This window comes from Aquarana catesbeiana, linkage group LG02 (assembly GCF_042186555.1).
Source record: "Aquarana catesbeiana isolate 2022-GZ linkage group LG02, ASM4218655v1, whole genome shotgun sequence".
NCBI classification, from domain to species: domain Eukaryota; kingdom Metazoa; phylum Chordata; class Amphibia; order Anura; family Ranidae; genus Aquarana; species Aquarana catesbeiana.
The window spans coordinates 104,464,998-104,483,649 of record NC_133325.1 but is presented as its reverse complement, the minus strand read 5'-3'; the positions used below and the strand labels follow the sequence as shown (position 1 = coordinate 104,483,649).

Genomic DNA, 18,652 nt, shown 5'->3' with positions numbered 1-18,652 from the left:
TGCAGTGTAGGAACTAAAAACATGATAAACACTATATCCAAACAATACAAACAATCAGACAATAAACTTCATACTATAACACATAGTCATTGGAGTGGCTGATGCTCAATGCATTGTCATGTTATGCATTGTTAGTAATAAGGTATTAGGAAAGGGTTGTGTATTTCATGGTTTAAAACTACAGTATATTGTCTTTTTTCTTTCTTTTTTCTTTACAAAGACGCAGACTAGATTTTGCATATTTTCAGTAGATGGGATGAATTGTAAACAGCCCTTTAAAGGTAGGGCTACCTAGTTTTTCTCTATTTTAAGTTACAGCACAGGATTTCTATATATACTGTCTTTTAAACCACAGGAAATATTCAGCATGTTTAATGAAGAAAAGCTGGCAATGTCAGCGTGGATAATGGACGGGAGGGGATGGAGCAGGCGGTTTGCGAAATCTCAACAAAGACTGAGATTAAACTCATAAAGCAGCATATGGACTGGGTAAGAAAAAAAAATAAAAAAAGCATGTTTATCCACTGAAGGGACTGGTTAATGGAGACTGCCAGCACGTTTGCCATGGAAACACTGACTTTTGGCGCTCAACCATCTCATACCTTATCCAATACATTCCTGGCTGTTGGTAGTAGTCCAAAGACCCTGATCTCTTGATGGTAAAACCGTGGTCCAGCTGAGCAGAGAGAAATGGGGCAACTCAGTGGATCGTCATTTAGCTAGTAATACTCTATTCCAAATGACCCTGTAATTATACCATGTACTACAGATGTCAGCCTGATCTCTTCAGTGAGGAAGGAGGGCCACAAGAGCAAAGAAACCACCGACCTGCACTGAAGACAAAACCACACAAGGCCTAATAAAGGAAAACCGGAGGAAGGAAAATGCAGATGTACTGCCCATAGCAACCATCCAGTGTGATTTTTAAATTTTCCAACTTACAGATAGTTGCTATATGACACCGACACTTTTTTCCTGCAGTTGTTTACATGAGTCCCTGTGTAAACGACACATCACAGACATGATAAACATCCTTGGCTGAAGTACAGTCTGTCCCCTAGTATACGTTTATAAGAGCGTGCTCACCAACCGCACAGGTATGTGCTTGTTTTAGATTGTTGTAAGGAAGCAATAGTTAAAAATTAATGACAGGTATTGTCTATTTACCATTAAATCCATGGCCTACACTGACATCTCAGCTGGTTTTGTTTGTAATATTTGAATTACAGTGCTGTAGACCAGTGTTTCTCAACTCCAGTCCTCAAGGCGCCCCAACAGGTCATGTTTTCAGGCTCTCCATTATTTTGCACTGGTGATTTGATCAGTTTCACTGCCTTAGTAATTACCACAGCCCTTTTATCTGAGGGAAATCCTGAAAACATGACCTGTTGGGGCGCCTTGAGGACTGGAGTTGAGAAACACTGCTGTAGACCATCACATTGGACAATACAATTATTTGGCCATTAATTATTCTCTTAAAGTGGACAGTCCAAAATGTAACAATTATATACAGATCTGTACTTTTCCTAATAAACCCAAGATCTAAAAGCGTTAGCTAGCTACAGTGTTATCCAATGACATTAATGACATTGTCACTACAAGGCAAAAAAGAAACCAGTCAAAATAAAAATAGAGCACCTGCCATTGCTGACTTATTTCTTAGGGAACATTTTTCAAAGTCGTCATCCTTTGTATATAGTGAGAAGCTTGGGTTTGGACCCAACCTAGAGACAAACCAAAGCTCATCACTACTGGTGAGTCACTTGCCTTAGAGAAGCCTGTGCATATCTATCAGGTGTCCCAACACAACAGATGCATGCATGTTACAAATCAGTAATAAAGAGAATAATGAATAATAAATAAATAAATAAATAAATAAATAATAAATTCAATAGATAATTATATATAGCATTATTTCTATAATATATATTTTATTATATAATTACTGTATAATTTTATAATAATAACAATAATTGTTATTGTTATTATTAATATTATTGATCCATATAACTATTTTTATATAGTGCATAATTATTAAACAATAAGTATTCAATAATTATTAAATGACGAGTAATAAAGAGTAGCAAACAAGGATATGAATGACAGCCCTGGGCTTTGCACCCCTAAAAACAAGTCAGCAATGGATGGACCCTACTTTGACATGTTACCTTTATGTTTTTACAACATCTATATCTTCAATAACTAAGACAATTACTAAGACAATTATTTTGAAATGATTACGTTGTCATATGGGACCAGTTTATGTACATTTTAAAATGGTTTAATATCAGGTATTACAGGTATTCCGGGGTTAAGCGACCCGGTAATCTTTACATCAGAAATATACCCTTTGGAATAATGTTATGTTTTTTTTTCTTTAAATGATAATTTATGTACATTAGATTTATCCACAGGAGTTAGTTCTTATCATGAGCAAAAAAAATTTGCATTATTAAAATGCTTCCTGACTGATGTTAACCCCTTACAAGCAAATTCTAAGCTAATGTCAAAAGGTTAATTAAGTAACCCTCATCCTCAAGAAATATTATAAGGACCTAATACAGCAAGTGCATTCACGGTTCAATCCTGCCACCTGCTGGCTACATTTCTTTCCTGCTGGTACAACCATTGCTCTGAAATACTGTGGCCAACAGAGCTTGTAAAGCGCAAAGAAAGCATTGCCCAAACCTAATGACTTGGAGAGCAACAATGCAAACACAAGTCATTTTGTACAATTTTGCTGGCTTTTCCAAAAATTTTAATTATTTTGCATAATATAGTATACAACTAATGCTTATTTTTAAACTAAAATAGTAAATCTTTATAATTTGTTAATGTTTTAGTAAGGCACTGAGATGGTAGACTTTTAAAGGTATTCTGTTACAGTTAAACACCTATGTGAAAAGCCTGTGATGGAAGCAGCCAGTCAGACTAGTTGCAAGAGCCGTCTCTCCAGAATTAGTATTCCATCCATTAATCAGAGAGTGGATGCTTCCAGCGAAGCCTTGTCATACAGGTGTTGCTTTGTAACAGATTCCCTTTAATGTGTATAAGCTGTAGGGGACACCCATAAAGTCAATATAAATTGTAAGCTTAGAAGACAGAATAGCACGTAGAAGACAGAAGCCATGTGGGTACACAGATAACTCACAGTTTGCCATATGGTTTGTGTACTGCTAGTTTTAGATTTGTTCACTATGAATAAACACAGATCAGGACAGTTAAGCTTTGGGTATGGTTGGATATGCAGTCATTGACAGACTGCTCTTAGGATGTCCTTTAAACATCCAAGCTTTCTCAACAAGGCTGTGCAAAGAGCAATGGTGTTGTGCAGTAACCTCTGGTCACCTTGTTGATTTCAATTTGCCAACTTTTCCTTGTCTCATGAAATAGTCATACTGCATGTAAATATGACAACCTCTGATAACAGGCAGGACAATCAGACTGGTCAGGGAATAACCACATATATAGTCTTTGTATAACTGACCTAGTAACCAGTTGTATGCTATACATGAAAATAGACATACACTATATTACCAAAAGTATTGGGACGCCTGCTTTTACACGCGGTTTTTTTTGTTGGGGGGGCGGAAAACAATCAAACCCCCCCCCCTGCTGTCTGCCGGTCGGTCCACTGGCACTTACCCCATCTAGGTGGAGGGCATCCGAGGAGCAGTGGTGGGGATCGGGCATCCAGACATCGGCCAGCGGCTCTTCTCCTCGCTTCCGCCGTGCTTCTCCTCCCAGGCATCCAATAGGATCGCCTTTCCTTTCAGCCAATCAGGTGACGGGTATCAGACCTGCTTCCCGATTGGCCAGATTGAGGATCAGTGTTTCAACAGTGAATATTCATTCGCTGTTGTAGCCCACCCTATTTTGAAGCTCATTAGAGCCTCTGGCCTTGCTTTGTGCACTGGTGCGCAGTCATGTTGGAACAGGAAGGGGCCATCCCCAAACTGTTCCCACAAAGTTGGGAGCATGAAATTGTTCAAAATGTCTTGGTATGGTGATGCATTAAGAGTTCCCTTCACTGGAACTAAGGGGCCAAGCCCAACCCTGAAAAACAACCCTGAGCCATAATCCCCCTCCACCAAATGATTTGGACCGCATTTGGTCCACAAACAAGGTCCATAAAGACATGGATGAGCGAGTTTGGGGTGGAGGAACATGACTGGCCTGCACAACCCATCCTGACCTCAACCCAATAGAATACCTTTGGGATGAATTGGAGCGGAGTCTGCGAGCCAGGCCTTTTTGTCCATCTTCAGTGCCTGACCTCATGAATGTGCTTCTGAAAGAATGGTCAAACATTCCCATAGACACACTCCTAAACCTTGTGGACAACCTTCCCAGAAGAGGTTGAAGCTGTTATAGCTGCAAAGGGTGGGCCAACTCAATATTGAACCCTTGGACTAAGACTGGGATGCCATTAAAATTCATGTGTGTTTAAAGGCAGGCGTCCCAATACCTTTGGTAATATAGTTTATCTTCCATGTGTATGGGCAATCACATTTTGACAACCAGGCAATGCTATGCTGCATATTGCTTGCCTGGAGTATGGTTAACCTAAAGAGGTTTGACAAATACTACATGATGGCCACTAGAAGGAGCTGACAGTCTTAGAAAATATACACATTATTGGGATTATTTGCTGTCTGGTTGAATGTTGAGACACATTTTTAAATAGACCCCAAAGTGTATGTCCAGAAACACCTCTTTTTCTTAGTTTTGGATAGAATGAAATCCGGTCAGGTTTTTACTGCCATCCGGGGCATCCGGAGTGATTTTCCCTCATTTTCTGTGCAGTTGACTATTTTTTACCGCACAAGAAGGGAACTCTCCAACAGCTAAACAGAGAGAAAGAAAAAATGCGTTTATTTTGTATGGTAGGGGAAATGTAGAACCTCTGCGAGGATTTTATTTCTGTCTATGCCCCACTGCAGAGGAAGGGAAAGTGGGGGGAAACTTCCCTAGTGGGGCCCTAGATAGCAGTAAAATTTAGACAGGGCTTCAAGCCCATTCTCACTCTTATTTAAAACTAAGCAAGTGTTGAATTGACACATACAGTATTCTGGTTACTGATATAAGAATGTGTATCTAGGTCTGACCAGATGTGTGGGCTAATATGTGCAATGGTGGGAATACATAGACACATAGTGGACATGCAAAGAGATTCCAAATCGTTAAATGCAGAGAAAATTCATTATAGGAGCAATATTTAAAATAAAAGTACTAAATTTTCCAATACTGGGTGTCAACCGGTTAGACTTGTGACGCTGTCAAATATCAGCCTGATTATGCTACTGTAAACTCTATGAATGAAAGACCTTTGTATGCTTTATCTTTTAACACTGGTGACTTACCTTTGTATGCCTGAAATTACAAAATACTAACTTCACTATGCCCAATCAGTGGCACCATGCTCAGCTGGCAGTTGGCCAAAACTTGTTAATATGTTGAATTCTATTTTATAGATTGCTGTGAATGGTACTTAGACCAGACAACAGATAGACTACTCCCCTATCCAAGGCCTGGGCTGTAATATGCCAAAGGCAGTAGGTGTTGGGCAGCTTTTGAGGGGCCTTTCCACTGTAGGTAATTCAACTATAAATCCTGTAAGGGCCAAAAACACCTATCAGCCACTTTTCTAGGAGCTCATGAGTTTAAGAAGTAAAGTGAAAAGTACACTTTAAAGAATGACACCCTCATAACGTGTCCCTCATAACCTACCCCTGACTTCTCTGCCAAGAGCAATGGTACAACCATCAAGACATCTCTACATACCAGACTGCTAGGTGTAGTCCTGGGCTCTAAACTCTCCTTTTGGCCTCACATCCAATCACTTTTCAAGGCTTGCTGCCTCAACCTTCGCAACATCTCCAAAATACGACCCTTCCTAACCAATGACACCACAAAGCTCCTAATTCATTGCCTGGTTATCTCTCACCTTGACTACTGCAACTCCTTCCTCATTGGCTTAACTTTAAATAGGTTATACCCTACTCAGTCCATCATTAATGCTTGCCAGACTCATCCACCTTACAAATCGCTCAGCGTCTGGTACCCCTCTCTGCCAATCCCTCCATTGGCTGCCACTCACCCAACAAATTAAATTAAAAATACTAACAATAATGTACACTACCATGCACAACTTGGCCCCCGGCTAGATCACTAACCTAGTCTCATAATACCAACCAAATCGTCCTCTTCGTTCCTCACAAGAGCTCCTGCTCTCTAGCTCCCTCATCACCTCCTCCCATACTCGCCAGGACTTCTCCCGAGCCTCTCTTCCTTAAGAATTCCCAATCTGTCTGACTATCTCCACCTCAATCCACTTTTAGGCGATCCCTGAAAACTTTTCTCTTCAGAGAAGCCTATCCTACCTCCACCTAACAACTGTACTTTAATAATTTTTTCACCAGCTCATTCCCCACAATTAATACCTTCTGTATCACTTGACCCTCCCTTTTAGATGGTAAGCTCTAACAAGCAGGGCCCTCTGATTCCTCCTTTATTAAATTGTATTGAAACTGTACCATTTGCCCTAACATTTTAAAGTGCTGTGCAAATTGTTGGCACTATATATCTATCTATATATCTATCTCTGCCTATGGTCAATGTTTACAAGGTTGCAAATATATTAAACCTAAGAGAACAAGCTACAATTTGTGATGAGCAGGGCCCTCTGATTCCTCTTGTACAAAATTGTATTGTAACTGTAATGTCTGCCTTAATTTCATAAAGCGCTGTACAAACTGTTGGCGCTATATAAACTCTATATAGTAATAATCTGTGGGAAGGCCTCAGAGGTCCCAGAATAAGGCACCAAGCAAACCCCTTTTCATTCAATTTCACTGTATGTTTGCATATAATCTACAGTACATTTGTTTTTTATTTCAAGTACTGTATATGAACTATAGACTGTAGACATGTATTTTTTTTTGTTTTTTTTTGTGGGGGTGGAGTACGAGAACATTTGAGATCACAGGAAAAGCACAGTGAAAGGGGTCTAGGGGGCATATGATTGACTCTTGTATCCAAAAGAGAGACAAGACAAGTATCCCGAGCTTCCTTCTTTATATTGTATATCCTCATTAGTCATACTAAGAGCTCTTAATCCCTTTTTATGTAATACAAGGAATCCAACACTGCCAGCACGATAAAGCATCCCTCTCTCATACAAGAATACAAGATGCTTCATTTGTTTTCCAAGCAGAGATGTTTTCTCTTAGCCAAGCTGAGGACCTCATATAACCCTCACAGACTCTTTCCATTAGGGAACTCAGAAGGGAAGACTATCCGCGGGACTGTAAATCAGGATATTTGATACTGTAAGTGTCCTACACAGATTCTTCAGCTGAAATCCATCAGTTTAGCTGCTGGTATCGAATGATATAATAAAAGAAGACCTGAAATGTATATGTCCATGTATCATTCATTAACAGAATTAAATTTATCCACGTATACACAGATTGTTTCACTGCCTCTCTAATGCCTCCATTGTTGTTACACACTTCTGTGCTATGCATACAATGCTTAACACATAAGGAAAGGTGTCCTATGTCTAAAATAAAGGTTGGTGCAATGTGAAAACTTCACAAATATAAAGTACTTATAGAAATATATAACCGCGTGGGCAGCACAGTGGTGTAGTGGTTAGCAGTTTCACCTAGCCTGCACTAGGGTTGCTGGTTTGAATCCCAACCACAGAACTGCCTGGAGTTTGCATGTTCTCCCTGTGCCTGCGTGGGTTTCCTCCCACACTCCAAAGACATGCTGGTAGGTTAATTGGCTCTGGTCTAAATTGGATGATAATGATTGGGCTAGGGACCTTAGATTGTAAGCTCCTTGAGGGCACGGACTGATATATATGTGTATAGCAGTGCATAAATTGACAACGCTATATAAGTACCTGAAATGAATAAATAAAATAAACTGGGAAGATGCTGCCTCCTTATTTATAGATTTCCTTGTTTACCCATTTCACCTAGAGATATTAGAGACATCATGCTCAGTAAGGAGGTGTAGCAAATATTTAAACTCAAAACAAAAATATATATATATATATGTATTGCAGATTACTAGTATTGTGGCTGCATCTGATTTCTTTTTTCAAGCTTCATTGCTTTATTTTCAGGTTGTAATCCTGTAAATATCACAATTGCTGTCTCTGGATAGTTATGTCATTCCTCCACTCTATCTATAGGGGGAGAAATGGCTGTCACATTAGGCTGCTCTCCTTCAACTGGCCATACATTATACAATTTTCTTGTTCAATTTCCTTTAGATTTACCTTCAACTATGTAGTGATAAGGCCTGTCTGATTGCATACACATTTAAAGTGTTTGGGTTTGACCTCATATTATGTGGTTTTGGTAAATCTAAAGGAAAATTGTACAAGAAAAATTGTATAATGTATGGCCAGCCTTATATGGAATACAAACATTTCCATATCTCTTCATCTCCATTACATGTGCGGCAGGACAGTTGGTTGATTATTGAAGTTAGCTAAACAGGGAGATAGTCTTTGGTGAAGTTTAGAGGAAATCACAAAGACACTACATTTCTGGCAAGATTAATAGGTACTATATGTATTTGCTGAAAATGTTCTTAACTTGGAAAAAAAAGGAAAACGAATGCAATCACCACTTCTAAGGACTGCAATCTGCCACAAAAGGGATTTTTTATCTCATGCGGCATGCTGAGAGGCTGATCCAGCAGCCGGTCCAGGTATCTGGGTGGATCCCGGCTGTAAATTTGGGATCTTTCCTGAGGCTGGACCAACTGAGTGACATGAGCCAACAGCATCTTTTAGTCCGCTGTCAGCTGAAAATGGGTCACAAGAATGCAGAAGGAACTGTACTCCTGTGACCCATAGGAGAAGTATAACCAAAATAACTTTGGCTATACTTCCAGTGGCATCACTAGGGTGGGTGTCACCTGGTGCGGTAAAATATGGTGTCACCCCCGCCTCCCAAGGGGGTGACACCATGTTGTCTTGCTGTTGCGCCTAGCACAAATTCCCCCCTCCTCACACAAATCCCCCAAATCCCCTCTCCTAGCACAATCCCCCTTCCTTGCACAAATCCCCCCAATCCCCCTCCTCGCACAAATCCCCCCAATCCCCCTCCTCGCACAAATCTCCCCAATCCCCCTCCTCGCGCAAATCCCCCCTCCTCGCACAAATCCCCCCAATCCCCCCTCCTAGCACAAAATCCTCCTCCTTGTATAAGTCCCCCCAGTCCCCTCTTCTAGCACAAATCCCCCAATCCCACCTCCTAGCACAAATTCCCCCTCCTCGCAAAAATCCCCCAATCCCCTCTCCTAGCACAAATCCCCCCAATACCCACCTATCTGTTTAGGCCTGTCCCTCTGATATATTAGGCAGGTTCTTGATTGGGACTTCTTTCCACTGTAATGCAGCCCCTGGTCTATACTCTAGGTATGGGGTGTATAATATAGGCGTCTCCCCCATGTCACGTATAATATTTCAGGTACTTATATAGCGCCATCAATTTACGCAGCGCTTTACATATACATTATACATTCACATCAGTCCCTACCCTCAAGGAGCTTACAATATAAGGTCCCTAACTCACATTCATACATACTAGGGACAATTTAGACAGGATCCAATTAACCTATCAGCATGTCTTTGGAGTGTGGGAGGAAACCGGAGTACCTGGAGGAAACCCACGCAGACACAGGGAGAACATGCAAACTCCAGGCAGGTAGTGTCGTGGTCAGGATGCGAACCAGCGACCCTTCTTACTGCTAGGCGAGAGTGCTATCCAGTACACCACTGTGCCGCCCTATAATATAGGGGTTCCCCCCATGTCTCCCCACCTGTAGTAGTGACAATAGATGGGACAGGAGAGAGGAGGCGTCAGTAAGGTTTGAGCAGATTCCACATGTCCAGACAGATCTCAGTCAGGGATGTGGAGGGCTCACCATGCGGGGGGGGGGCGAGAGGCAGGAGGTGGATAGCTAGCTGGACTGACTGAGCTGCTATCTGATGATGGCAGACGATGGTATGGGGGATCTGTTCCTGCAGACAATGAAACTTTGGAGCAGGCAATAGCATCCATTCGGAACTGACCTGTTTGTTGCTGGAATCGGGATGTGGATAGAATAGCTGCAGGGAAGATGCTGTTGGTGCCGGCAATCGCAGCAGTCAACCTGGCGGAAACCCACCTGGATGGATTCCTGCCCCTGGCACCAGGAATGTCATTGGCCCTCCCCCCTCACATGACAAGAGCTCTGCTACACCCAGGCTGGAGGATTCAGTGCAGCCGTACTGCCGCAGAGTTGCACGATCACTTCTAAAAAGCCGGGCTTCTGTATTAGAAGTGAACGCAGTGAAAAAAAACACAGGGCTAGCGCCAGCTAAAGTGAGGCCCTGCCTCCGGGACCTGGGATCCTCGCCACCCTCAGAATGGTGTCACCCCTCTGGCGGGTGTCACCCGGGTGCGAGTTGCACCCCCCGCTCCCCCATAGCATTGCCATTGTATACTTCCCCTTTAAGATATGCAAAAATACCCTGAAGATGCAATTACTCTGAAGGATTGTTAACTAGTGTTTAGGGCACTGTAAAATAATATATGTCAATTTTGGCTGAGGTCACTTTAGCATGGCTTAAGTGCACTTTAAGGCACTTAAGTGCTCCAGCAGTTTGATGAATTGGGACATTTGTCTTTTCAGTTCATAATAGATGTGCTGCAGTAGTAGAACCAGTAAAACTGGAGAGGAGATCTCACAGCTGAGTTTCCAACATATATAAAGGTCATGCCAGACAACCCTCAAGAGTCTACCAAAGTCTGATGCACCACTTTTACTTGGATTTACTTTGACAGATTAAGCCATTTATTCATGTAAAATCCTAAAGCCATATTAAACCCAAAAACACAAATGTAATGTAATGCTGCATTCATTTTCTTTTTTTAGTCTTTTTTTTCTCTGTTTTCACCTGGTGATCTGTCCAGTACATCTCCTGTATTAGGGTGCCTACTGTCAGCTTGAAGGAGAAACAGAGAAACCCTTGGACAGCAGCACTGTCAGTTTGGGGGGAGGGGAGGGGGATGTTAGATGTATAAACGGATTTATATACATTAAACAAATGGAAGCTGAACTCCAGCTAACACTTTTTAAGCAATTACACAACAGATCATTGTAAGCACCCCTGTCTGTGTTAAATGGTTTGTCACAACCCTGTAACTCACATGTCAAACACAAGGCCTGCAGGCCGGATCTGGCCCGCCAGGCATTGACATGTAGCCCTTGCACCCAGTTTTGCATCCAGCGTGTAGCAAAACTTCATTCCGCCACCTCCGGTTCTCGCCCTCCGCTCCCCACTGTCATTTGTCAACACAGAAGCCTTCTGTGATGACAAGGGACAGCTTTGCTCTCAGTGGCACAAGGAACTAACAAATCCCTTAACCCATTCATGGTGGGGCAGAGGCAGAATCTGAGAGAGAGAACGATCTCCCTGCAAGGCGAGGAAGATCTACCCTACACAGGGATGTACTAGAGCCAGGCCATGAAAGAAGAGAAAGATACGAGGAAGTTTTGTGGGAAGGAGAGTTGGGGTTGGTTTGCATACTGTGCAAAGCACACCCATAAACTTTGCACTCTGTACACAGCGCACCCCTGAACTCTGTACGTAACACACTCCTAAACGCTGCATTCTGTACACAGCGCACCCCTGAACTCTGTACTCTGTACGTAACAGACTCCTAAACCCTGCACTCTGTACACAGCGCACCCCTGAACTCTGTACGTAACACACTCCTAAGCCCTGCACTCTGTACACAGCCCTCCCCTGAACTCTGTACTTTGTACATAACACACCCCTAAACCCTGCACTCTGTACAGAGCACACCCCGAAAACACTGTACTCTGTACATAACACACTCCTGAACCCTGCACTCTGTACCCAGAACTCCCCTGAACTCTGTACTTTGTACATAACTCACTCCTAAACCCTGCACTCTGTACACAGCGCACCCCTGAACTCTGTACATAACACACTCCTAAACCCTGCACTCTGTACACAGCCCTCCCCTGAACTCTGTACTTTGTACATAACACACCCCTAAACCCTGCATTCTGTACAGAGCACACCCCGAAAACACTGTACTCTGTACATAACACACTCCTGAACCCTGCACTCTGTACCCAGAACTCCCCTGAACTCTGTACTTTGTACATAACACACTCCTAAACCCTGCACTCTGTACACAGCGCACCCCTAAACCCTGCACTCTGTACACCGCACACCCCTGAACTCTGCACTCTGTACACAGCGCACCCCTGAACTCTGTACTCTGTACGTAACACACTCCTAAACCCTGCACTCTGTACACAGCCCTCCCCTGAACTCTGTGCTTTGTACATAACACACCCCTAAACCCTGCACTCTGTAAAGAGCACACCCCGAAAACACTGTACTCTGTGCATAACACACTCCTGAACCCTGCACTCTGTACCCAGAACTCCCCTGAACTCTGTACTTTGTACATAACACACACCTAAATCCTGCACTCTGTACAAAGCGCACCACTAAACCCTGCACTCTGTACACAGCGCACCCCTAAACCCTGCACTCTGTACAGAGCACACCCCTGAACTCTGCACGCTGTATGTAACACACTCCTAAAATCCTGCACTCTGTACAGAGTGCACCCCTGAACACTGTACTCTGTACATAACACACTCCTAAACCCTGCACTCTGTACACAGCACACCCCTGAACTCTGTACTTTGTACATAACACACTCATAAACCTTGCACTCTGTACACAGTGCATCCCTAAACCCTGCACTCTGTGCACAACACACCCCTGAACTCTACACTCTGTGAAAAGCACACTCCTGAACTCTGTACATAATACACTCCTAAACCCTGCACTCTGTACACAGCACACCTCTGAATGCTGTACTCTGTACACAGCACACCCCTGAACACTGCACTCTGTACACAGCACACCCCTGAACTCTGTATGTAACACACTCCTAAACCCTGCACTCTGTACACAGCGCACCCCTGAACTCTGACTCTGTACATAACACACTCCTAAACGCTGCACTCTGTAGACAGCACACCCCTAAACTCTGCACTCTGTACACAGCGCACCCCTAAACCCTGCACTCTGTACACAGCACACCCCTGAACTCTACACTCTGTACACAGCACACCCCTGAACTTTGCAGCCTGTACATAACACGCTCCTAAAATCCTGCACTCTAAAGAGCACACCCCTGAACACTGTACTCTGTACATAACACACTCCTAAATCCTGCACTCTGTACACAGCACACCCCTCAACTCTGTACTCTTCACGTAACACACTCCTAAAATCCTGCACTCGTTACAGAGCACACCCCTGAACACTGTACTCCGTACATAACACACTCCTAAACCCTGCACTCTGTAGACAGCACACCCCTAAACCCTGCACTCTGTAGACAGCACACCCCTAAACTCTGCACTCTGTAGACAGCACACCCCTAAACCCTGCACTCTGTAGACAGCACACCCCTAAACCCTGCATTCTGTACACCGCACACCCCTGAACACTGCACTCTGTACACTGCACCCCCCTGAAATCTGCACTCTGTACACAGCACACCCCTGAACTCTGTATATAACACACTCCTAAATCCTTGAGCTCTGTACACAGCACACCCCTGAACTCTACAATCTGTACACAGCACACCCCTGCACTCTGCATGCTGTACATAACACACTCCTAAAATCCTGCACTCTGTACAGAGCACACCCCTGAGCACTGTACTCTGTACATAACAGACTCCTAAACGCTGCACTCTGTACACAGCACACCCCTGAACTCTGTACGCTGTACATAACACACTCCTAAAATGTTGCACTCGGTACAGAGCACACCCCTGAACACTGTACTCCGTACATAACATACTCCTAAACCCTGCACTCTGTACATAGCACACCCATGAACTCTGTACTTTGTACGTAACACACTCCTAAACCCTGCACTCTGTACACAGCACACCCCTAAACCCTGCACTCTGTACACAGCACACCCCTGAACTCTGCACTCTGTACACAGCACACCCCTGAACTCTGCACTCTGTAAAAAGCACACTCCTGAACTCTGTACATAACACACTCCTAAACCCTGCACTCTGTACACAGCACACCCCTGAACTCTGTACTCTGTACGTAACACACTCCTAAAATGCTGCACTCAGTACAGAGCACACCCCTGAACACTGTACTCCGTACATAACACACTCCTGAACCCTGCACTATGTACACAGCACACCCATGAACTCTGTACCTTGTACGTAACACACTCCTAAACCCTGCACTCTGTACACAGCGCACCCCTAAACCCTGCACTCTGTACACAGCACACCCCTGAACTCTGCACTCTGTAAAAAGCACACTCCTGAACTCTGTACATAACACACTCCTAAACCCTGCACTCTGTACACAGCGCACCCCTGAACTCTGTACATAACACACTCCTAAACCCTGCACTCTGTACACAGCACTCCCCTGAACTCTGTACTTTGTACGTAACACACCCCTAAACCCTTCACTCTGTACACATCGCACCCCTAAACCCTGCACTCTGGAGACAGCACACCCCTAAACTCTGCACTCTGTAGACAGCACACCCCTAAACCCTGCACTCTGTATACAGCACACCCCTAAACCCTGCACTCTGTACACCACACACCCCTGAACTCTGCACTCTGTACACCGCACACCCCTGAACTTTGTACATAACACACTCCTAAACCCCTGAACTCTGAACACAGTGTACCCCTAAACCCTGCACTCTGTACACAGCACACCCCTGGACTCTGCATGCTGTACATAACACACTCCTAAAATCCTTCCTAAACCCTGCACTCTGTAGACAGCACACCCCTGAACCCTGCACTCTGTAGACAGCACACCCCTAAACTCTGCACTCTGTAGACCCCTAAACCCTGCACTCTGTACACAGCACAACCCTGAACTCTGTATTTTGTACGTAACACACTCCTAAACGCTGCCCTTTGTACAAAACACACCCCTGAACTCTGCACGCTGTACACAGCACACCCCTGAACTCTGCTCTCTGTACACAGCACACCCCTGAACTCTGTATGTAACACACTCCTAAACCCTGCACTCTGTATGTAGTGTCCCCAGATACAACTGGCCCTTTGAGGGCAACCATACTGCTGATGCAGCCTATAATGAAATTGAGTTTAACACCCCTGCTCTTACTGCTACATTTGCAGGACAGCTTGTTCTGTTAAAAACAGCAGACTTCCTTACCAGATAACAGGTGAAAACAAAAGAATGAAAGCCTAAAAAAGAAAACGAATGCAGCCATCAATCATATCTAAAAAATGCAGTATAAAAAATGTTTGCTTTTTGGGTTTAATACCACTTTAATCTGGGCACTTGGGTCTGAACATTGTCCTTTATTGAGCATAAACAATGCCATTTGTGGTCATTGTACAGACACATTTTCATTTTCACTTATTTAGTGTCTACTTTTATACTGCCTACAGAAGTGGGTAAGGGCCCATAGTTGGAATAATTAGATTCAACCAGTCTAATTTTATAGATAATTGGTCCTTGTACTGCCAGTTCTGCTTGTACTGTTAGTGACTGTACTACACAGCTCTTTGCACTTTTTGATGAAATAAGCCATTAAATGCTACTTGTAATATGAAGAGTGTTATTTGTTATTCTAGCTTGGCTTCTGCTAGTAAAAACTGAATTATAAAAGCTCTGAGCACAAATTGTTCTCCCTGTGAATTTTACAGCTCTTTCGCAATGCCACATTTTATTTCAATCTTTTATTTTGTGTTAACCACAAAATGAGGCTTTGTCATGTTCATATTATTGTATAACTGCTGCATAGATTGGAGCAGAACCACATGTTTAAGGGCCCATAGCCTCTTTGCTGATGGAAATTCATAGCAGAGAAAAGGTGATTTACTCATATAAATGGATGTCGAGATAATGCAGTTGATTTACTAAAGAAATTGAGCATTGAATTAGGTGAAGCTGTGCTCGGGTCATCATCCTATTATGGTAAAACAAAAATCCTGTTTTTTTTTTAAATTCCCTTGCAAAAATTTGAGTATCCAAAGTGAACATTGGATAAACTTTATCTTTTTTACTAAGCTAAGTGAGCAGCCTCTACTCCTTTAGTAAATCGACCCTATTGCATAAAATAGTATACACTCACTGGCCACTTTGTTAAGTACACCTTTTTAATTGCTTGGTAACACAAATTGCTATTCAGCCAATCACATGGCAGCAACTCAATGCATTTAGCCATCTAGATGTGGTGAAGACGACTTGCTGAAGTTCAAACCAAGCATCAGAGTGGAGAAGAAAGGGGATTTAGGTGACTTTGCACGTGACATGGTTGTTGGTGCCGGACGCACTGCTCTGAGTATTTACAAAAATGCTGATCTACTGGGATTTGTTCATGCACAACCATCTCTAGGGTTCACAGAGAATGGTCTGAAAAAGGGAAAATATCCAGTGAGTGGCAGTTGTGTGGAGGAAAATGCCTTGTTGATGTCAGAGGTCAAAGGAGAATGGGCAGACTGGTTCGAGATGATAGAATGGCAAAAGTAACTCAAATAACCACTCATTACACCCAAGGTATGCAGAATACCATCTCTGAACACACAACACATCGAACCTTGAAGCAGATGGGCTAAAGCAGCAGAAGACCACACCAGGTGCCACTTCTGTCTGCTAAGAACAGGAAACTGAGGCTACAATTCACAAAGGCTCACCAATAGAAGATTGGAAAAACATTGCCTGGTCTGATGAGTCCCGATTTTAGCTGTGACATTCAGATGGTAGGGTCAGAATTTGGCATAAACAACATGAAAGCATGAATCCATCCTGCCTTGTATCAATGGTTAATGTTGGTGGTGGTGGTGTAATGGTGTGGGAGATATTTTCTTGGCATACTTTGGGCCTCTTAGTACCAATTGAGCATTGTTTATACACCACGGCCTACCTGAGTATTGTTGCTGACCATCCCTTTATGACTACAGTGTACCCATCTTCTGATGGCTACTTCCAGCAGGATAATGCACCATGTCAGAAAGCTCAAATCATCTCACCCCTGGTTTCTTGAACATGACAATGTGGTCACTGTATTTCAATGGCCTCCACAGTCACCAGATCTCAATCCAATAGAGCACCTTTGGGATGTGGTGGAATGGGAGATTGGCATCATGGATGTGCAGCCGACAAATCTGCAGCAGCTGCGTGGCGCTATCATGTCAATATGGACTGAAATCTCAGAGGAATGTTTCCAACACTTTGTTGAAGCTATGCCACAAAGAATTAAGGCAGTTCTGAAGGCAAAAGAGGGTCCAACAAAGTACTAGCAAAGTGTACCTAATAAAGTGGCCAGTGAGTGTATGTTAAAAGTAGGGTTTTTAAGAGATTCCCTTTTACTCAATACCAATAAAAATGATATACGTAGCACACAAAAGTGCTCTATTGCATTCAAGACATCGGAGAAAAATGATACAGCGCTTACATAAAAAATAACTTCCCCTTCGCATTTTAGCACTGCATATGATCTGTACAGTAGTAACCATATATATTATCAAGGGACCTAGATCTGTAAGATGTCTTTATTGAGATGTGTAAATTTATAGCATTCACGAATCCTGCAGAGAACTATAATTAATCTGGAATGTATGGTATTGAGTTACACTGTAGCTGGTAAATCATACATAAACAGTAATTGGTACCAGCCGCGATTTTCTTCGCATTGATACCAACTGCTTCTGACATCGTTTGGATTTGACACATCCACATCTGCTACAAATAGTGCATTCCCAAGACACAGGCTGGAGGTCACTGTCCATGCCTTCTCTTATGCAAACTTGTGAGCTAATAGAGTTTTACTCTAGAGTTGCTTTGTAGGCATTTTAACTCAAATAAGCTTGGCAGACTTTCTTTATCAGCCTATGTAAGAAACAAAGGTTTGAAATAACCCATAATAACTAATCAGATATCGTCTTACATTAATTTAACCACAATAATGTGCTAAATGCAGATATCTGGTTGCAATCGGAAACGGCACATTGATGATTTTTACACTTAAAAAGAGATAGGACAGAGAGACTTTGAATGTCGTGGGTTTAAATGATACAATTAGTGCCATTTGTTCTGCCCCACTTTCATGTAATTTATTAGTTGTGTATTGAACTGCATGAGGTTTTCTGTAATGTGCTGAGAGCTATTGGTGTTTTTTCGCCACTACAGCGTATTTACTAATGTGATTTTGGTATCTTCCTCTGTCCTCCCCTCCTGTTTATTGCTAGTCCTAGCTAGACCTAGACCTTCCCCATTTCTTCCATGTTCCCTCAGTCATTGTTAATTATTTGTAGAGAAAGGGCTTAGGTAAAGGTATTCTCTTCATACACTTCAAAAGACTGGAAACACATCCTCTTTACTGCAATTACCAAAAATATTAAAAAAACAAAAAGGATATGGGGTCCAACCCCACCCCTGTATTCAAATTATGTGTAGTCACAGACTACTGTGACTACACATAATTTGAGTACAGGGGTGGGGTTGGAGCCCAAATCCATTTTGTTTTTTGAATATTTTTGGCATGTTGGTT

The 18,652-nt window shown here is 42.9% G+C and overlaps 1 protein-coding gene across 3 annotated transcripts in view; it reads right to left on the bottom strand.

Annotated features, from left to right (window-relative positions):
• Positions 1 to 18,652, bottom strand: part of DCLK1 (doublecortin like kinase 1) — a 535,308-nt gene that overhangs the window by 41,486 nt on the left and 475,170 nt on the right. Inside the window, exon 17 of one of the 3 annotated variants that reach the window (XM_073613311.1) lies at positions 603 to 676. The exons of the other annotated variants lie outside the window; for them this stretch is intronic. Within the exon in view, the coding sequence (XP_073469412.1) occupies positions 603 to 676 (74 nt within the window). The remainder of the gene's footprint in view (positions 1 to 602; positions 677 to 18,652) is intronic. 3 annotated transcript variants of the gene reach the window in all.